Here is a 23,037-nt window from a genome sequence, read left to right on the forward strand (position 1 = left end):
ATTTTTGTCAAAATTTGTGAAAATAATTGTATTATTTTTATAATTCTTTGTAGACATTACCAATTTTTGCGCCGAGTTATACCATTTTGGCAATTATTTGTATTGCTTCATGTACAATTTTTGTAAGGAGTCAAATTGAAATCTCGTTACATACTTTCCTTAAATTTACTTAAATTTGCTTAAATTGATTCTACTTACGCTGTGACTGTGCTGTTCTGGATGGCCTTATTTTGCTTCTGTCCCCTGGACCAATTGTTCTCTTAACTGAAACACCAAAACCACGAATATAACTTCTCATTCTTAAGCATATTTCAAAGCAATTTCATGATATAACAGGTGATGAAATCTGTTCTTTAAAAAGCAGTTCCGATCAGAATCGAGGTATGTTGACATCATTCGATAAGATCACCTGATTGGGAAGAAATCCAGAATCTCCATCTAGGTATCTTTTAATCCAGAAATCCAGGTAGTCTGATGTAATCAAAAGTTTGGCAATCAAGATCTAATATGATCAATATCAAGATCTTACGCAGTCAAGAATGGTCGCTTGGGTTTATGGGCAAAAATAAATCAAAACATCGGTCTCTATTTAATTTATATACCGTGCCTAATTTAGGTTCTGAGTTGTGATCTGCAAAGTATAGTTGTATAGAAAAGGATCACATAATTGCGGCATTAAAAATTCAACCGAACTCAATGTTGCATCTGAATAGTTTCAGCTAAATTCACTAAAAATTATTAAACGTTTAACAGATTAGAATATTAACAAGTTAAAATGACACCAAACTCAATCATCGGCAGCAGTTGTTAAAAAGATAAACAGACAAGCATTTGGAGCAGTGCGTGAGATCATAGCAGTGTCATCGATTCATAAACTGATTATCAGAAATGATTGTCGTTTAAAAAGCTCTGAAAACTTATATGTAGCAATTTTAGAGAGGTCCAGCATTTATTACATATGGCGTAAATTAGTTAAATGAAGTCTAAACTCCGTAAGTTGCAACACAAAAACGAAAAATACCCGGCAGATTGCCGGAAAATAGCCGCCGTTGATTCCAATAAGCATGATTGGGATTGAAATAATAGAAGATATTGCAAAAAAAAAAAGATTTTTGTACAAAAACATTTTTTAAGTCCGATTTATTTTGATGGCATTTCGTAGTTGAACATACTTCTGTTTCTTAGAGAGAGGCTACAGGGTTAATATCAATACCAATAAGCATTAGAGATGGTAATTAAGACTTATAGGAACGACGTTCAAATAACGGGCATCTAAAATTGGGCTTTATGGGTTTATCCCGTTTATATTTTTGACTTCCATTTTTGTACTAACTCTGTTCATTTTGAGTTGCTTTGCTGAGCAACTGATGTTCAAAATCACTTTTAGCAGAATGAGAGAAGAGAGAAACTAGCCTAGAGAAGTCAAAAAGATTTCACGCAAAATGTTGAAAAGGCGGCAAAATGAGGTAAAGCGAAACATTCTTTTATTCGACGAAAAAAAAAAACATAGCAGGACAAGTCCTGACGTACAATTCAAAGAATTTTTATTGACTAAAGAGAAAACTAGACCTAGAACGGACTATTAATGGATTGGAAAAATCATTTAGAAAAAAGTCCGATCCAAAAAATCGAAAAAACAGAAAAAATCAAAGTGAAATTGCCGCATGTGAACAAAAAACCACTACCGATAGAGCGAATTTTTGTTCAAACACCGTATTCTCACTCTACTTTAAAATTAGAGCGAAAAAATTTCACGCCGCATAACCACTCGCTTTTTCGCTCCATTTCCTGTTTCGGCGTGACCAAAATCACTACTCCAATTTGACTTCAAAAATCATGAAAATGTGTGAACAGATCTTAAAAAAAAACATAGCAGGACAAGTCCTGACGTACAATTCAAAGAATTTTCATTGACTAAAGAGAAAACTAGACCTAGAACGGACTATGAATGGATTGGAAAAACCATTTAGAAAAAAATCCGATCCAAAAAATCGAAAAAACAGTAAAAAACAAAGTGAAATTGCCGCATGTGAACAAAAAACCACTAGCGAGAAAGCGAATTTTTGTTCAAACACCGTTTTCTCACTCTACTTTAAATTTAGAGCGAAAAAATTTCACGCCGCAAAACCACTCGCTTTTTCGCTCCATTTCCTGTTTCGGCGTGACCAAAATCACTACTCCAATTTGACTTTAAAAATCATGAAAATGTGTGAACAGATCTTAAAAAAAAAGACAGCGCCCCAATACAATTCAAATTCTTTGAATTGTAAAAAGACAGCGCCCCAATACAATTCAAATTCTTTGAATTGTAAAAAAATAGGAGCGCTATAATAGCCGGCTGAGAAGATGAGGGCGGCTATTAAAAATGAATAAAAAAGGTTAAAAAAATATAAGAGGATAGCTACTTAAACCCTCCCAAAATTTGAAAACCTCAGAACTGACCATTACACAAAAAAGCAAAGCTTGCCTCCGAACAAAGCTATTAAATATAGGAACAACTTCATTTCGATAACTTTATCCCAGACTTGATGAAGACCCGGATTCAAATTTTGAATGCGCTCTATCATGGCACATCTTGAAATTCTCGGTAAATTTCCCGATAAGATTTCCGGCTCTTCCCCGTAAATTGCCCGTATCTTACTGAGAAGCTGGACAAAAATGATAACTTAATCATTTGCAACTAAGGTCCGTGTTTAATATATTAACAACGGTTCATTATATATTGACTTACTACAGAATTGAAGCAACTCTTAAAAATGGCAAACAACCGTCGTCAAATTCCTTCTAGCGCTTGAGCTGATTCACGACGTTCTATTTCTTTTGACGTTTTAAAATGTCAAAAGAAATAGAACGTCATAAATCAGCTCGAGCGCTAGAAGGAATTTGACGACGGTTATTTGCCATTTTTAAAAGTTACTTCAATTCTGTAGTAAGTCAACATATAATGAACCGTAGTTAAAATATTAAACACGGACCTGAGTTGCAAATGATTAAGTTATCAATTTTGTCCAGCTTCTCAGTGTCATGCCCCTATTTAGTCCTTCATAGTTACGTGATGATTTCCTTAATACTAAATATCCTTTAATTGCTATAAGTTCATTGATATTTAAATTGTTCTCAATGCCGCCGTAATTGGACCGTTTTTTCGTCTAGTTGTATATGTAATCAACCAACATCAGGAAACGTACAAAATTGCCCAAAGATCAGTAAATATTTATGATGGCCCAATACCATTTGAAGTACAAAACTGCAGAATTAACAATCAACAGAACACCGGAGAACCAGCCTGATGGCCAGTTGAACACTTGTCTATAAACTCTCATAAAATCTTGAGCAAAAAACTCATAATTTCTCGAATTATTTTTAATAAAAAGTGGCAATATTTAAAAGATTGAACCTGTTTTTTGCGGACGAAAAGTCAAATTGCATAAAAAGACCACCAGACTAAAATAATTGCGACAAACTTTGTTTGAGCGCGATTAACAACTTCATTTCAGGTACAAACGTACAAATCTTCTACATCACGTTAAAAGAGTGACCTTCAAGACGGTATTGCTCTGACCCTTAAGAACATAACCGACTAACGTCGGGCGAATTGCTCTAAAGCGACTGACGATCAGGTGACTTCGTCAGTAACTAGCTACTGCTTAGGGAAGCTAGCTTTAGCTTAATTAAGTGCATCAGATGAGCACGGCAGGGGGTCAAGCACGCTGGCATTGTGTAGAGGGTGCCAAACGGGGGGATGTGGGAGGGGTCAAACTCTGGAACCGCCCTTTACACCATGAATTTATGTCTCCAAAGCAGTTTTGGTGAAACACATACTTAGAATCTAGTGAGGCTCAAAGAGATCTTAATACCCTCCGGGCGTTCCCTTTTTATCCCGTTTTTCACTAATAGAATTGCTACAAGCTTCGTTTGAGAGCAATTAATAAAAACAAAAATCAGTTTGAGTGGGGAAGTGAACAATGCAATGTGATAAAAACTAGTCAGAAAATATAGCAAAGAAACTCGCTCCAAAAAGAGAAAACAAAGCGTTTTAACAATTTATAACGGAACGAAAACTTTGGCATCTTTTCTTACGTACCAATTAACAGCATTACTCGAATTTCATATCGTAATACTAGAAAAAAAGTATGCAAAACTTTCCACGTATTTCTCAAATAAGTTTCCGTGTTCTTAAGATGTGTGGTAATAATCATGCAAAAAACCTCAAGACCCAGAAGATGTCAGCTGAAGAAAATCTTTTGATTCACAATGTCAATAAAATCGGCCTTCTAAACTATATTACCATTTGCAAAAATGCTAAGAAGGAAGCATTAAAATTAATTTCAGATTCAGATTCAAAAAACAACCGTTTTGAGGCGGAAAACCTAGAATACCATTTAGGCAACTACGAAAAAATTGGCTGAACGTCAAAGAAATTGAGCAAAAATTTCAAATGGTGTCAACAACTCAAACTACGACTACAGTAGTAGACGATACACAAAGGCACATGCAAAAGCTGAAAGGAGAAAATGTTTGAAATAAGTTGTCTAAAAAATCAGAAAAAGTCAGAACAATTCACAGTTTACGTTTTTGAGTTCTCATAATCTAGGTATACATATACTTCAAAAAGTTTTCAACAGAACTATCACTGACCAGCGCAACGAATAAATTGCCCAAAACCCTACAAAGCCGTAAAGAACCTGAGAAGCTGGACACCACAAATCTTAAAATCTAAAAAAAAACCTTGTAAGTCTCATATTAATTCATTCCCCACAATTTCAATATATTCTGCATTTGTACACCACAAAAGGAACACGAAAAATTGCATCCCACTTTTTAATTTCCCCACGGCTTATCCTATTTATTATTTTGATGAGTTTTTGTCAGAGCGAGCTGAATAACAAAATAACAGCAGAACAATCTATTTCTTGTTTGTAAAAAAAACCTAAGCAAAGCGAAGACAACAAACAACAATGAAATTTATTTTCAAAAATGTTTAAACCAATATGATACCAAGTTAGCGAAATGCTACATTTGAATCAAAACAAAAAATACAGTGAAACTAAATAAACCTGATAATGTCTAATAAACCTTAATGCCCAAACTTACAAAACAGGTATTTGAAAAGACAAGAAAGTCGAAAAGTAGTAGTACTCTGACAACTTGAGCAACCATAAAAAAATGGCTGTCTTAACTCTGATTCAGAAGTATATTTTTACTGTAATTTTTAGAGTGAAGGTACTGATGCGAGACCAAGAAATCATTCACAAAAAAAAACACTTAATATAGATATCGTGAAGGAATGAACAAAACATAATTTGAAGTAAGCGTGACGCCACAGGCTGCGACAATAATATTGACAAAATAAAAAACAGCAGGAGAGATTTTGAAAACAAAGCAAGATATAGGGCTCAACTTTTTCAGTTTTCGACTAGTATTTATGACATCCTAGTAAATGAAGTACTAATTTGACAAAGTGCTGATAAGAGGAAAAAATGTTAAAAGACTAAGAAAAGCATTAGCATCAAACAAAACAGTTAAATCAACTGAAAGGATTTTACTACTTAAAGGATACTTGAAACGACTATGGTCAGTCAAATTGCTATCAGCATCAGGAGCTGGTAACTGCGCCTTATTTATCCGAGGAGTGAGTTTAATAATGTCACTAAGGCGCTTTAAACTAGGTGTTAGAGCTTATTTTAGAGCAGTACCGAGTATCTAGTCAAAAGTTTGTCCCGCGCGGTCAGCTGTTATGCCATAAACTTATTTCGCGTTGGCGGTATTCCTTATGGTTTGTTTCATAAGTGAAAAAGTGAGGGAAGATGGTAGCGCCCTTCGGGCGCTGCCATTAGGTTCATTATTTAGATTTAGGAAACAAATTTTAAGAAACTTTCTCTCTCAAGTATGCGACCAGTTCTCAATCTTTGATAAGTTTATGATTTGGTGCAGTCCCCACATAAATGCCCTGAGTGACTCTTTTGCGAGCAAAACAAATTTTAGAAAGTAGTCAATTTGAAAATTTTGGTTTTGATCTTTTTGCTCCTTTTAGAATCGAAGATAAATTAAATTGACTGTATTCGGCCTGGGATACAGCTGGCAACAGTTTTTGAGATAAAAAAAATTCGAAAACTTTCATATTTTGAACTAAGAAAAATTTCAAAAATTACGATTTTAGGGTTCAAAATTTCAACATTTTCTTTCAAATGTCTTCAAAAACACTTTTTAAAACACGTCCTTTTTCAAGTACAGGAAGAAATTCAGGTCGTAGGACTAATTGCAGGTCGTTGACAATAACAGAATATTGCTAGAGCATGAGCATTTGGGTTCAAAAATTGAGTTAGAAAAACGGTAAAAATTTTGAACCATTTTTTTGAGATTTGATTTTTTTTTCTGATTCTGTCAGTTTTGGCACAAAACACCCATAGTCAATCCTTATAATTTTTGACGGCAGAAAGTTCCCTAGGATGGAAAGTGGAAAAATTGGAAAGTGGAAAGTAGAAATTTCAATAAAAATAGGTCAAAATTGTACTTTCTAGAAACTAAATAAAAACCAACACAGAAACGAGAGCCAATAATATCAAAACCTGGGCAAAATTAAACATAAAAACTGCCCAAAAGCCCATCAAGGGACTTTGGCTCCCACTCCGGCCGAAGGAGAAAAAAGTAGGAAAATTTGCTGAACATTTTTTGAGAACCTGTTTTAATTTTTAATTTGTATATAGTTTACAGTTTTTAGACGAGCCGTGGCCCCTACCAAAGTTTTTCAGATGCCAAAGCAGCGTCCACCAAGGTGGAAAATGAGACCAGTTTCTGGCCGCGCTTTTGACTTGACTTGTAGTACAAGACTTGTAGATAAGTTGTGTATTGATGTGAGAGAGAGAAGTATTAATCAATGTTTCAATTGGCGGCAAGATTTGTTACAAATCAGTCGGTTTATATAGCATTATGTTCCCGCAATCATAGCTTAAAGGTTGTGACATTCTCAACTCGAACTGTGACTTTTAAATCAAAAATCGGAAAATATCGGAAGTCATTCTTGACTTCCTTCACCCCTCCTTCCGGGTTGGGTGTCACCTAAGAGAGCCGCGCAAAACCTAGCGTGTTTTGTTTTCCCTAACCCCTTGGTGAGGACATCTGCGATCATGAGGTCAGTTTGCAAGTATTTCAATTCTAGCTCTCCCCTTTCTACAAGCTCCCTTATGAAATGAAGTTTAAGTGCAAAGTGTTTTGTTTTTCCATAGTGAGTGGACTGCTTGCTGAGCGTTATGCATGCCTGGTTGTCAACAAAAAACTCAACAAGTTTTTGCACCTCAACGCTTAAGTCCTGAAGCAGATCTCTCAAGTGAATGGCCTCCTTTGTTGCCTCTACTAAGGAATTCATTTCGGCTTCTGCCGTTGATGTAGCAACACACCTTTGAACCTTTGTTGACCAGCTGACAACGGCTGAGGTACTACTAATTTTGAAACAATATCCTGAAGTGCTTTTCCTATGGTCTAAATTTCCCGCCCAATCGGCATCAGAGAAACACTCTAAGGTTAACTTGTCTCCCCTCATAAAAACTAAACTCTTTGACTTAGAACCCTTGAGGTATCTCAAAACTCTTTTTCCGGCTTTCCAGTGCTTTTCCCCTGGGTTCTCAACAAAAGAACTTAAGAAATTTGCTACAAAAGCAATGTCTGGTCTACTTGAGCAAGCTAAATAATTCAAGCAACCCACTAAATTTCTATAATCAAACTTTTTCATGCGCTCTTGCTCTTCACTCCCCTCCTGAGGGCAGTCTTCTTTTGTTAGTTTTATTTCTGCAAGTGGTGTCTCTACTGATTTGCAATTTTCTAGTCCAAATCTCTCTAACAGCTTTTCAATATACTGTTCTTGGTTGATTTCAATTGAATTTTCCTTTGTCACAATTTTCATTCCAAGAAACCAACAAAGATCCCTACAATCACTTATTTTGAAATCCTCAGACAGCTCATTCTCAAACCAAGCCGAGAAGTTTTCCTGAAATTCACAGCTTATTATATCATCTACCCAAAAACAAACTGCGCCTTGAAGTTGTCTTTCACTTTTCTTTATGAACAAACAATTATCATGAACCGAAGATTCAAAACCTTTAGCTACCAAAAAGTTCCTAAATGTAAGATACCAACTCCTTCCTGACTGCTTAAGACCGTAAAGACTTTTCTTCATTAAACAAATAAGAGGTTTTCCTTTGTTGTCTAATTGCTCAAAACCTCCTGGTTGTTTTATGTAAATTTCTTCAGCCATAGGTGCATTAAGATATGCCGTTTCTATATCCATTTGTCTTATTTTCGACCCTTTTTGAACAGAAAAGCTCACAATTAAACGAATTGTTGACAACCTAGTTGTTGGTGAGTATGTCTCATGAAAATCCTTCCCTAAGACTTGACTGTAACCTTTGGCCACGAACCTTGCTTTGAATCTACTTATCTCCCTCGTCGGACCATATTTAACTCCAAAATGCCATCTACTACCCACTACTTTTGCTCCATTATCCTCAACTAGATCCCAAACTTTATTTTCCCTCAGTGAGTTATATTCGTCCTGCATAGCCTTTCTCCAGTTGCCCTTCTTGAAAACCTCTTTTGCGTTTTTAGGTAACAAATTTTGATCAACAATTTCACTTAAAAAAACTATTTCACTCATCTCTTTGTTTACCTCATGTTCTAGATTTACCCGTTCATTCACTCCGAAGTAATAGTTGTTCTCGTCGAACCTTGCATTCCTTGTTTTTTGAATCTTAAGCTCACCGCGATCGTTTTCTATTCCTATCAGAAAAGATCTACTATCGAGTGCATGACCTAAGAAAATTCCCTTCTTCGCTTTTCTGTCTATTTTGTTTCTGAACTGTTTCTCTATGAAAGGGTAAGCAACACAACCGAACACTTTCATGAAACTAAGATTTGGTTTCTCACCATACATGGCTTCGGGAGGGGTTTTCTTTATTGCCGAATGATAGCAAAAATTTTTCAAATAGAACGCCATGTTGAGCGAATAAGTCCAATACTTTTTCTCTAAAGAAGCCTGATCTCCTAAACATCTAGCGGTTCCTAAAGTGACGTCCCAAAGTTTTTCAATTTTACCATTTTGTTGGGGCGTGTACGCCGCAGAATTCTCAAGCCTGATTCCTTTTAGCCGGGCAAACTTTTTAAAGTCGCTAGATATATACTCTTTTGCACCATCTGATACTAAAGTTAAAGGTTGGCCTACATCTGCACAAAATTGTTGAAATTTCTCTAGAGTCTCGTCCCTTGACTTCATAAAGTAAACCCTACAATATCTACTGAAGCTATCAACAAAACCTATCGCGTACTTGTGGCCATCTACAGCCTCGGGGGTAATGGGCCCTAAGATGTCTGTGTTCACGATGTCCAACACTGCTTGTGCTCTTGTTGTGCAATCTTTTGCTATTGGTTGTTTCTTAGCTTTATTCAACTCGCAAATCTCACATACATCTACCGCACTGTCGCTTATACGCATTCCTTCAACGTGTTCAACTAGTTTGCTAAGGTCCGTAAAATTGTTATGACCCAATCTTTTGTGCCACATTTTTAGGCTACTGGACAGTAGGCAGTTTTCCCTGCAAGTTTTATCAATCTCACTAAAGTCCCAAATGAACAAACTTTTCTCCTGCCTAAATGGGTACTCAACTCCGCTTTTGTCAATTATGCTTAGTTCTAGTCCTATCAAAACTTCAGCTCCTGCTTCTCTAAGTTTACTAATTGACACTAGACTGTGTGAGTTTTCAGGTATAAACAAGGCGTTCTCTAAGATAATTTTTCTATTAACCTGATTACTATCCTTAACTAAAAATGCAACTGTACCTCGGCCACAAATCTCAGACTCTGTTTTGTTTGCGTTCTGTACTTTGCCCGAGAAACTATCATCGATATCGATAAACATTTCCCTGTTGTTTATCATGTGACTTGTTGCCCCCGAATCTACCACTAGTCCTACTCCCTCATCATCAACTGGGCATAAAAAGAAACTGAAGTATTCTTCATCTTTTACTAAATTCTGTTTCTCATTTCTAACGCTTCGCCTGGCATGACTCTCAAACTTTTTATTCAAACACTCTGTAGCTATGTGTCCAAACTTATTGCAATTGTAGCATTGAATTACTTTGCTGGTATTAGGCTGCGGGTTATGAGGCTTGCGGTTATTAGTTGAGCGACAGAATTTTGCAATATGACCTATCTTATTACAGTTATGGCACCTCTTCTGCTTTGTTAGGAAGACACTTTCACTTGCGTTTTTCCTATCACTCTCTATTCTTCGCTCAGTGCCGAAGTTGATCAGATCTCGCTTCAACTCATCCAAGTGACTTATCCTCACTACCGTACTCAACAAGTGTGACAAAATTATCAAATTCGTTCGGCAGACTTTCAGTAGAATTGATGTAAACATTTTTTCACTCAAACCCTCGTTGACTTGGTTAAGGTTATATTGTAGTTCCTCTGCTCTTGTTATGCACTCGATTAGACTTTCGTTGTCTCTTTTAACAAGGCTAGTGAGTTCGCTGACTCATTTTTGCAATCTAGGTCTCTCAAAGCTACGGAATCTCTTAGCTAACACATCCCATGATTGAGCCCCATCTCCTTTATATGGCCTAAGATAAAGAACTGACTGCTTGTCCAACGCCGAAACAAGCTCATACCAAATTTGCATTTGTTTTTCTTTAAAAATTTCTCTCCCTTTATCTATAGCTGCGTCTTTTTCGGCTCGTGAAGCGTTAGGGCGTGTTGATGGGACATAATCTTCAAATGTACTACTACCATCAAGTAACTTGTACAACTTAAGGACAAAAATGCGGGCTTCAAATTGCTCCGAAAAGTACAAAAAACCTTCTTCTTTCCCGCTGAATCGGACACGTTCGTTCTTATCACTCATCTCTTGTCTAACCAGTCTATCAATTCAAAGCAAAAATTAGTCTCTCTAATCAATTTATCAATTCAACACTTTTTCACTCGTTACTTTCATACAAAAACCAACTCTTTGGAGAACTAGGATTAAAAGGTCGGCAAACAAAAGGCCCTACACGCACACACTACCCTCTTGTCTACGTCATTACTGGTCACTGAGAAACGGCCAGGCCACGTCCTTACAAGGTTCGACTGTAAAAGGATCCTCTAGGTCGGGTGTTTCCTTAGCGGAACCCAGGTTGCAATAACTTCACAGACTCAGGGGCAGTCTCTACATGTATCGCCCCTTATTAGCATGATTATTTCTCCAAAGTTATTATCATTTTTCAATCAAGTTCAACCATATTTGTAGAGTGTTTAAGTTTTGCGCTGCTCTACAGGTTTATTACAATGTTTTAAAATCAAAATCTGAACGATGTTCAGCAAATCAACACTTTCAAAAATTGAACGGTGTTCGATTAGGTTGCGCTTTTTCAAAAAAAAATGTCCGAACGGTATCCGGAAATGCACGCGCGTCACAACCAATAAGCTACCTTTTAGGAAAGTAGCTTTTTACAAATTTAGAACAATTAATGTTTTCAATCTTGGTTTGGCACTTTGCCGGCACTCAAACAGACTCCTTCAAAACTAGGGTCTGGAACTTTACCCTGCTGATCCTTGCTAGCTACTCTTTTCGGACTCTTTGCTCTCTCTTTTTGGCTTTGATCTCTCTTTTTGCTCTCTGTTTGGACTCTCCTTGGCAGTGTCTTGTCCTTTTGCTGTTTTGTCTCTGTTTTTGTTTGACCGCCTTGCAGAAAAATTTTTGTGTGCAGCTGTGCGTTTGGCTGGGCACAGTAACCTGATAAGTTGTGTATTGATGTGTGAGAGAGAAGTATTAATGTTTCAATTGGCGGCAAGATTTGTTACAAATCAGTCGGTTTATATAGCATTATGTTCCCGCAATCATAGCTTAAAGGTTGTGACATTCTCAACTCGAACTGTGACTTTTAAATCAAAAATCGGAAAGTATCGGAAGTCATTCTTGACTTCCTTCAATTTTTAATTTGTATATAGTTTACAGTTTTGAGACAAGCCGTGGCCCCTACCAAAGTTTTTCAGATGCCAAAGCGGCGTCCACCAAGGTGGAAAATGAGACCCGTTTCTGGCCGCGCTTTTGACTTGACTTGTAGTACAAGAATGCCGCCAACTAAGTTAGGCGCTCAAATTAAGAATGAGATCAGTTTAGCTCACGCAAAAGAAAACCAGCGTGATAAAACCAACATGAGACGTCAAAGCAGTAGACAACAAATTGATTAAACAAAAATTGCACAAAACTGCAATAAATTGAAGTAAAATACGAATTGAGTTGCTGATGCAACATATCTATATAAAAACTAGTAACTTTTATAATTTTTCAAAATCAAAATGGTCATTTAATTCTGGACTTCCTGCTTTATTATTGGCTTTCATTATATGGGAAACATTTATAAATCTGTAAACGGTTTGAAGTAATGTTAAGTGGCCATTTTAGAGTGAGCTAATTTATTTATCAACAAGTTATGACGAAATTGAGCGTAAAATGTCCAGTTAATTTAAAATAGGCCGTCACGCAGATAAGACCACAAAAAATCAGTGAAAGGGCAAAATCAATGTATGAACAAAACATATATGCATCGAGAAGAAAACTAAAACGCTAGTCAACTTCAGAAGACGCAACATAGCTGGCAGATTGCCAGAAATTAGCCGCAATAGCTTCGTAGATCTGCAGTTCAAAAAGGTAACAACAGAAACAGTCCAAAGAAACTTTTTTTTAAAATCTTGAGAACTTATATCTTGATTAGGAATCTGTTTATTATATTGCGGCTTCTAATAGCTGACCTCAAAATACCCTTCAATTAGAGTGAAACGCACTCAATTGACCTTATCTCTTTGAATTAAAGTGAATAAAACATCAGAAGTGAGGAAGTCATTTTTGAGAGTGAGATAAGTCGCGTGACCAAAAATTAAACAAAGCCGGCAGATTGCTGGAAAATAGCCGCCGTTGACGCACATCGGGATTGCAACAGATAAAGAAAAAAATTGACAGAATATTTAATTTTCAAAGTGTTCAAATCCGGTGTGCTGTGTCAGTTAGATTCTAAATATATACTTAATACAGCTTCTAACCTGAAAACCATTAAGCTTAATACCAATGTCAGCTATCCATCGCTCTAATTAGCTTTGCCAGCCTAATGAACTAAGACTTAATGACCGGGCTCTATCGCTTTATCCCATTTCTTTTGATTCTGCTCTTTTGACAATGACTAGATTCACTACATTGCGTCATTCAATGAGCCAAGGAATTAAAATACATTCACTGGAACTAAGGGTGAAAAAGGTCACGGTCAAACGTGAAAATCATGACCTACTTAAAACGAAAAACGTATCAAAAGGTATAGCTAATTTATAAAAAGGAGGCTAGCTTTAGCTTAATTGTAGGGGGCGTTAGTGACCGCTGCGGGGGGGGGGACAGTAGTGGGGATCAATCTCTAAGAACCGCCCTTCGCATCATAAGTATAAGTCTCCAAAAGAGATTATGTGAATCGCATACTTGAAGACTCGTGAGCTGAAAGGCTCTAAGAACACTTAATGCCCACTGGGCGCTACCTGTTTATCCGGTTTTCGAGGACGAAAAGTCCACTGTGTCAGACAAAAAATTGGTCAAGCGAAAAATCGCATAAGAAAAGACCAACAGGGCTAATATAATTTCTACAAACTTCGTTTGAGAGCAATTAAAAAACATATTTGAAGTGATTGTGACGTCATATGGATCCCGTTGTATATTGTGACGTCAAATCCCGTTGTATAAACAATAACATATCTAGCAGATTCCCAGAAATTAGCCACAATAGCTTTGTAGTCTGCACTCTCAAGAAGATAGTAAAAAAAACAGACCAAAAAACTCTTTTTATTGAATGCTCAGATGTTTTTTTATTAAGAATTTGTAAACTTATTGCTGCCTATGAGCTGCACTTAAATAACCTTCAAATAGAGTGACACACACACACACACACACACACACACACACACACACACACACACACACACACACACTAAGCCTTCTTTCCTTGAACTATAGAAGAGAAAAGTCAATTTGAGAGAAATCATCAGCCATTGGAAATTAAATACTTCAATTTCAATCAACCCTCTGTCCTAATTATTAGAGCAAGAATTTACTAGACTTCTCAGCTCCTGGTACTATAAAAATAAGAAAAACAGCTGGCAAATTGCAGAAAATAGGCACAATAGCTCCATAGATCTGCAGTCTCGAAAAGATAATAGAAGACCAAAAGTGGTTATATTTTGATTTAGAATCTGTTCAACTTATTGCTGCTCTCAAATAACTTTCAATTAGAGCCACAATAACTTGACGTTATCTCTTTGAGTTAAAGTAAAGAAGTAAAGAAGAGTCATTCGAGAGCGAGTAAGTCATTTTTGAGAGTGAGATGTCACGCGCGACCAAATACTAAATCACGCGAATGAACCACTCGCTCCGCTAAGAGTGGAAAATGACGTCACGTCATTTGGTCGTAACAAAAATCTTGACGACAAAATAAAAAACCAAGAGAAGGCCAAAATAGTATCAGCTATCGTTTTGCGGCTATTAAACAAACATAAAGCGATCATCGCCGGACGAATTGCTCTCGAACGACTGGCGGGTCAAGCAATTTTTAGCATCTAATGTAATTGACTGTCATATCTTAGTTTAACGCCCAGAAAAAACTTGACAAACTTGAGAAAAATTAAAACTTGATAAAACTAAGAAAAAAAACACTACACGCGGTGTCCATACCTTTAAGTCAAATAACTCAAATAAAGGTAGATCTGCGTAAAGTCCCCTGATTATAAAATCTATGGGTTCATTTTAATGCAAAGCAATAGAAACCAATGCCTAGCATATATCCTAGAACATGAGTAAATCAATCGATTAAAAGATCAGTTCTCAGAGCTTTCCAACAACACTGATAATCATTAATAGCAAAATCATCCACTCTTTTAGCCGTCCTACTTCTACCTTGAATCGCAGCCGCCAAATCTTCCGCAAAACCACTCTCAGCCGAAGAAGTATCTAACAAGGCTGGTGTATAGTTTTCATCGGTTCCCTCGTCCAAGTCGAGTTCGTTTCCCAGTGACGCCTTTCTATTTCGACCACCGCTCGACGTTTTGACATTAATATCATCAAAATTACTTGCCAAGACTTTTTCAGTAGCACTTTTTGAAGCCAGATTTTGCACACTAGAGCTGTAAGCTGTTCGAACATTAAGTGATGATACGCCAATTCTAGGCGAGCTTTTACGACGGTACTTTTGGCTATTTGGAGTGGCTGATATTGGAGTTATAACGGGTGCGAAGTTTCCTCTAGCGGATGCAGCTGTGCCAGATACATTCACGCCGCGGGTGCTCGAGCCCATTCGTACCCTATCAGCCCCTGTAGGGGCTTTTTGGGCACTGGCGTGGAGAGTGGTTTGCGTGGGCGGGGAGAGAGTAAGAGCAGCATTTCTAGCAGCAGCGATATCGTGCGTGCTAAGACTCTTTTTAAAATTGCCTGTTCAAAACAATCAGATAAGGTCAACACAGCACCACACACAAGATAACCTGTCGGGAACTGTTTTCTTTTGCCCCGGAAAATTCAGCACTAGATTCAACCCTAATTATTACCCATCCCTGGCAACTATTAATGGAGCAACATCAACTGTCAACTCAACTCTCAACTTAACTCTTACTTGACCACGTAGACAGGTAAAATCGACTTTGTCAGTCAAATCTTTTCACAGAATCAAACAATTATAGGACGATTGGTCGAGTAATGATGAAATCCGTTTAATTAGGATACAAAAATAAGATAATCATTCGAATCAACATTGATTTCTATATACCCATAGAAGGTAGGAATAGCCAGCCACTAAATTAAATCGTTACCATTAATTAGACCAATTGGCAGTATTGGGTTTATTGTATCGGGGCAAAAACGTAACAGTTCTCATTCTTGTTCCCAAACAGTCCAAGAAGAAAATAACTGAGTAATTAACATATAAAGAAATGCAATCTATTCTACGTCATTATTAATTAATGGAAAAGATAAAGATGTATTTGAAGAATGGTTACATGACATTTCACTCTATGTGCCAAAATACCCAGCGCAATCTCACCCGAAAATCACTAAATGGATTTCTTTTGACCTCGGGATTCAATAATCAGAATTTCAAAATTATTGAAAACAGTTTGATTGAAAACAAGTTATAACACCCATAGTAAGCATTAAATGGGTAGAACAATGGATCGAATTGTCTTTAGAAAATGGACAGTAGTCGTCAGAAATACCGAAAATATCGCATAAACGTTGGGGATTTTGGCATTGGGTAATTTGTCCTGACACCATACAGAATACTTAAACGGGAGCGTGCCACGGTGAAGATTTTCAAACATGATGATTGAGAAAAGCCAAAAAATTACAACCATGATTCAAACAGTAGTGAATAGGTAGACCAACCAAGCCGGACCACGTCCAAATTATGATTTCTTTTTCCGCTACAAATTCAAATTTTCGCGGATTCAATGATACCTCCTTCTATTTTTTATGTTAAAAAAAATTTTAAGGAAATATATAAAACTGACACCTATCAAAGTCCTCTGAGATTATCCTTTCAAGCCTTCATAGAGATTACAGTAATTATTTTATACGAGTCCTCTGCTGAACCTGAGAAGGTTTAGAATAACCATAAGTCACCTCAATATTGCTGATAAAAGGCTTTAGAGGGTGAATCAAACAATTTTTGGCCAAAAAGTTATCACGCAAAGCAGCTAAAACTCACTGCTAACGAAAAACATAGCAGATTGCCGGAAAATAGCCGCCGTTGATTCTAATAAGCACGATTGGGATTGAAAGAATAGATATTGAAAAAAAAAATTTTTGTACAAAAACATTTTCAGTCCGATTTATTTTGATGGCATTTCGTAGTTGAACATACTTCTGTTTCTTAGAGAGAGGCTACAGGGGCTACTATCAATACCAATAAGCATTAGAGAGAGGTAACTAATACTTATAGGAACGACGTTCAAATAGCGGGCATCTAAAATAGGGCTTTATGGGTTTATCCCGTTTCTATTTCTGACTTCAGTTTTTTATTCTGACTCTGTTCATTTTGAATTGCTTTGCTAAGCAACTGATGTTCAAATTCACTTTTAGCAGGCAAAATGGTAAAGCGAAAAAAAGTTCGACGAAGTAAAAAAAAATAGGAGCGCTATAATAGCCGGCTGAGAAGATGAGGGCGGCTATTAATAACGAATGACGTCACCCACTTGAGGAGCAGTTGAGGAGTGAAAAGTTGTATAAAACTGCAATTTTGCGGTGTAAAAAATTTTTTATACAAAAATATGAGAGAACCTAAAAAAGCACGAAAAATAGTAGGAGACGACTCTATGCATTGGAACTTCCCCAAATAAAACGTCCAAAACCCAAAGAACATTCGATAGTGACCAAAAAAGATTAAATATTTTATTATAAATTATAAAACAGTAAAAATCCTTAAGACAAAAAAATAACACAGCAGGGAAATTGCCGCACAATAACCGCCGTTGACCCACTTGATGCACATCAGAACTGCAACAACAAAAACACAATACATAGAAATTAACAGAATTTTTCTAAGTGTTTAAAAGTTTTCCAATTTGGTGTATAAATTTAGTTATTAAATTTAAAATGATACTAATTTTAGGCTTAACACTAAAACAAGCTAACAAAAGCTTTGATGACCTTTGATAACTTAATGCACTGTGACTTAATCACCGGGCTTTATAGGTTTATCTTGTTTCTTTTGTTTTTCCTCTTTTGATTTTGACCGTATTCATTACATTATGCACTTAAATGAGTGATGGACTTGAAAATCGATTCAGTTGAACAGTGAGTGAGGTAAGTCAGGAGTGAAACTCGTGACTTATGTAAAACGAAAAACGTGATCAGAAGGTAAAGCGAACTTTAAAAAGAAGAGCTCCTAAATAATAGCCGTTGATAGGCTGACGGCAGCCATTAAAAAGATATTAACAATGTGATTCACAATTCATCCAGAAAAGGGATACTAAAAAGTGAAGAACTAAAAAATCATCACACCAAATAAACCGCCATCGAAGAAAGGACGCTATCTTGAGTAAAAACGGACTCAGAGGACGCTATCTTGAGTAAAAACGGACTCAATCAAAATGATCAGAGATCAAAACAGCTACTTGCCAAAACAAAAATCAGACAAAAAAGATAAGGTAACTTTCAAGACAAATGATAATTGATTAATTATTAATCATTTTAATTAATTTATTATTATTAACTAATTTCATACAAATTTCATTTGGTACAAAGTTCATCCTTGAAATTCCTGGAAAAAACAAGTATAAAACATAAACCGACAAATGTCGGAAGAATTGCTCTCGAAGGACAGGCGGGTGGAAAAACATTTTACTCCAACGGGTTTCGAGCAGTTGACTTCCCGCTTCATAACACATTCACTCTCGACCGTGCTATTTGGCCCTTATTTTTGCTATGCCGCAACCGATTTTATATAAGCAACACGCTTTATTTCGGAGCAATAGAGATCACTCAAAAATGAAGAACGAAAGCGTGAAAAAGTCACTTGAAAAGTCAACGAATGTTCTAGAAGAAAAGCGCAAAATTGTCAAGCGAAAAAATTGCATAAAAAAAGACACACACGTTTACAATAATTGCTATGAACTTCGTTCAAGAGCAATTAATAAAAACAATAAAAACGACGAGCATTACCCAATTACGATGAGCATACGATTCACCCATTATATTTAGCCCTGCTTTTTTCAAGAAACAGCGCAGAAGAATTGAAAACAATCAAAACTTGAAACCTGCATAATGTTAATAGAACTTCATTATTCACCCATTTCTCTCAAGCAACCTATGTAAACAATTGATTCACCAATAACACAAAATCACCATCTCTGAAATTGTATAAAAGGTTCATACTCAAGAGAAATTTGTCAAAATACGGGCAAAATTGAATTATAAACAAGTAGTTTTCAGAAAATCACTTCAAGTCAAAAATTCTAAGCCGCAGAGTTAAAAAAACCCAGGAGAATGAAAATGATTCCCAAAAAAGTCCGTTCAAAGTTCGCAAATTTTCAAATAATCTGAAAAATAAGTAAAAAAAGTAGAAATATGGCCCAATTTTTTACGTTGATCACGAAATTATGCTCTAAAATATCAACATCAATGCATAGGGCTACGCTATTGCACCCTTTATTAAAAATAATTCTAAACATCTAGTTGAAAATAGACAAAAAAGCAGCAAAAACGAGTATGTATTAGCGCATTTCATTTCAAAAAACTATTCTTAATTCAATGAACGCAGATAATAGACCAAAACTACCCTAGCTCAAAAAACCTCTGTTCTCACGGAAAACTGTCCTTACTTTTGGTTTGATGTCTAAACGCCGCTGAACGTATTGTATTTCCGGTGAAAAAAAAATCAGTAGAAAACCAAGACTTCTTTTCGAGTGAAAAAACAAACCGACCAACGTCGGACAAATCGCCCTCGATAGGCAGGCAATTTAATTCAAAGGATTCCGTAGCCGAAAAAACTTTTCTTCATCGGTGCAAAAAATCGCACTAGGTAGGTATTCAGAACTGCGATCTCCCGCATCCTAGCCTAAAACACTTACCACTCAGCTTTCAGGTCCTTATGCTCTCATAGCTGAGAACAATTTTTGCTTTTGTTTATGCAACGCAAATTATTTTCTAAATAACAGCAATTTAGGTCAAGCAAAAAATCAAGAAGTCAAGCGTGAAAAGTACACCAAAGAAAATAAATCCACAGAATATTTAAGAAGAAAACGTCCAAGCAAAAATTATGCATAAAAAGACGCACATAATTACAACAATTGCCTCGAATTATGTTCGAGAGCAATTAAAAAGAAACATGAGCGCCAGCCGATAAAACAAAATAAAAGCTCAATACAGCTACGTTCAGCTCACAGCATCGCAACTGAAACTATCCGGAGCTGCTTAGATATTTTTGAAGCCTCAACATTTTTTAAATGTTCATTGTAAGAAACCACTTAAGTATTTCTCAATAAGGTCAAGTTAGATCAAGCAAAAATCCAGAAGCCACGCATGAAGAAGTCATCCAGGAAGTGAAATCGAAAGTATTTTAGAAAATGGACAGGCAAAAATTTTGTATGAAGAGGACACGTTTACAAAAATTGCTCGAAACTACCTCGTCGCAAGCAATTATAGAAGACTAATGCAATGGCACTCAACTTACAGCTATAAAAACAGAGCTAAACTTTTCTGCTTTGCCGCAGCTAGTTAGTCACTCAACAAAAGAATTTAATTATTACCTGGCAAAAAATTGTCTTACGAGACTTGACGAATTGTTCTCACTGAGAGATTTTAAAACTTCAAAAAACTTCCTAACGCTAAAAGGCTTGAACTATTGCTTTTGCGCTTCATCTGATGATGAAATTCATAATTATTTGATCTGAAGTTTTATTCGAGAACATCAAATAGTCGAAAAATATTAGCTGATATGTTAAATCGACAATTTACATGTTTCTAGCAATTACAAGGCCTTAGTTTACATTCAAATAAAGAAGCTGCTAGATCGCTGAAAAAACCGCAAAATAAAATAGGTTGCAGCAAACAGATTGCAACATTTTCAAACTAGGTTAAAGATTTTAAATTTTGAATAAAAATTCATTTTATTCAGGAAGCCTCATTACTAACAGTCTTCATTTTAATATAGGCTGCCATCGATCATAAAATAGTTGAGAGTAAACCCAATTGCCCCAAATACTAGTAATAGAAGCCATCTAGATAGTGAGGTAAAGTTATTTACAACTGAAAGAAGTGATCACGAATGTAACTAAAAAACATGACTTAACGTCGGACGATTTACTCTCAAACGACTGGCGATTAGATGAACTCATAAATAGCTAGCTGCGGCTTCGGAAGGCTTATTTTAGCTCAAATGAGTGGGCGGTCGCAATGGCATCGTGCGTGCGGAGTTAAGGCGGATTGATGCGAAGAGGGTGGGAAAAGGGCGGTTGAGAGGAGTGAATGGCAGAGTATTTGGGGCAGGGGGATAGTGGGGGTTAAAATCTAAGAAACGCACTTCACATGAATTTATTCTTCAAGTTTTGGTTAATTGCATGCTTAAGGTCCGAAAAAAAACTGATTGGCAACTTCATGCCCTCCGGGCTTCAACTGGTCAACTTGTTTTTGAGGACGAAACGTCAAATGGTTAGACGAAAAAAAAACTATTAGACGAAGAGTCGATAAGGCGCAAAATCGCATAAGAAAAAGACCAACCGGAAACATAGCTGGCAGATTGTCAGAAAATAGCCGCAATAGCTTCGTAGATCTGCAGTCTAAAAAACTTTAAAAAAAAGACAGACCAAAATAATCACTCTTTTCAATAAAGATGTTTTAGGTTTCAGTTTTTGCTGCCTCTATTAGGTGCTCTCAAATAACATTCATTTCGAGTGACACACATTCATTTGACAATATCTCTTCAAATTAAAGCAAAAAAAGTCAATTTCAGAGTGACTAAGTCATTTTTGAGAGCGAGGTAAGTCATGTGTGATCAAAAATTTAATCACGCCAAAACTTGCTCCACTAAGAGTGAAAAATGACGTCACACACGCATTTCAGTTGAAATTGCATAAAAAAATGAACAAAAAGCAGATTTGAAGTGGTTGTGAAGTTATATGGTCGTAACAAATATCTTGACGACGGAAAAAAACATAGGACAAGTCCTGACGCACAATTCAAAGAAGTTTCATTGACTAAAAAAACAACTAGACCTAGAACGGACTATGAGTGAATTGGAAAAACCATTTTTAAAAATAAAACAGATCAAACAAATATTTAAAAAAAAACAAAAATCAATGTCAAAATGACGCATGTGAGCAAAAAGCCAATAGTGAGAAATGGAAACTTGGTCCAAACAAAAAACTCCGCCTAGATTGAACTATGAATGGACTGGGAAAACTGGGGAAAAAAATCTGAATAAAAAAATCCAAAAAACAGTAAAAAGGAAAGTGAAATTAAATTGCCGCATGTGAACAAAAAACCACTAGCGAGAAAGCGAAATTTTGTTCAAACACCGTTTTCTCAATCTATTTTAAAATTTGAGCAAAAAATTTTACGCCGCAAAACCACTCGCTTCTTGCTCCACTTCCTGCTTCGAGGTGACCAAAATCGCTACTCCAATTTCACTTCAAAAATCATGAAAATGTGAGAACAGATCTTGAAAAAAAAGATAGCGCGCCAATAAAATTCAAATTCTTTGCATGGTAAAAAAAACCAAGAGAAGGTCAATAATAGCCCCAGCTATCGCTGTGCGGCTATTAATAATGTAAACGCGATTCAAATTCAGGCTAAAGAGTATCAAATGAAGTTAAGCCCACGCGGATAGGAGTAGCATTTGAAGATGAAAATAGTTCTTAATAGCTTTCCAGCCTCAAAAATATAAAGTCGTACAAACTGCTCTCGAACAAGAGGCAGGATAAATTAATTCAGAAGGGGACTATACCAACGGAGAACTTTTCTTTGTAGATGCAAAAAATGCACCTACTGATTCAAAACCGCGATCTGCATCCTAGACTAAAGCACTTAATATTAGGCTATCACATCCTTATGCACTACTAGCTTAGATCCGCTTTTGATTTTGAAACGCTGACTTAATTTCTAAATAAGAGCAATTTAGGTCAAGCAAAAATCAAGAAGTCAAGCGTGAAAAAGTCAAGAAAAGCAATCTGTAGAATAATGCTCCAGAAGAAAAGTCATACTAACATAACCGACTAACGTCGGGCGAATTGCTCTCTAACGACCGGCCAGTGGTTGGCTTCATCAGTATATAGCCACTGTTTAGTGAGGTTAGCTTTTGCTTGATTTAAGGGGCCTGAGATTAGGGTAATAGACGATGACATAACGCCACATAACAGCCGCTGAAGTGCGGCATCAACAAAAGAGATAGAGAGAGAGAGAGAGATTAAACGTGAGCGATAAGAAGGAAAGAAACGCCAGCCAACACAGAGAGAGGGAGAGAGAGCTAGGCATTTTTTCCATGATGAGAT

The 23,037-nt window shown here is 36.4% G+C and overlaps 1 protein-coding gene across 7 annotated transcripts in view; it reads right to left on the reverse strand.

Annotated features, from left to right (window-relative positions):
• Window positions 1–23,037, reverse strand: part of LOC142354699 (CLIP-associating protein 2-like) — a 214,256-nt gene that overhangs the window by 79,736 nt on the left and 111,483 nt on the right. For 5 of the 7 annotated variants that reach the window (XM_075407068.1, XM_075407067.1, XM_075407066.1 and 2 more), the window contains 2 exons: window positions 14,960–15,490; window positions 199–264 (listed from right to left, as the gene is read on the reverse strand). In XM_075407068.1, the coding sequence (XP_075263183.1) occupies window positions 199–264; window positions 14,960–15,490 (597 nt within the window). The remainder of the gene's footprint in view (window positions 1–198; window positions 265–14,959; window positions 15,491–23,037) is intronic. The other 2 variants (XM_075407070.1, XM_075407069.1) reach the window with 1 other exon arrangement.

Source organism: Convolutriloba macropyga, chromosome 15, assembly GCF_964194025.1.
Source record: "Convolutriloba macropyga chromosome 15, txConMacr16.3, whole genome shotgun sequence".
NCBI classification, from domain to species: domain Eukaryota; kingdom Metazoa; phylum Xenacoelomorpha; order Acoela; family Convolutidae; genus Convolutriloba; species Convolutriloba macropyga.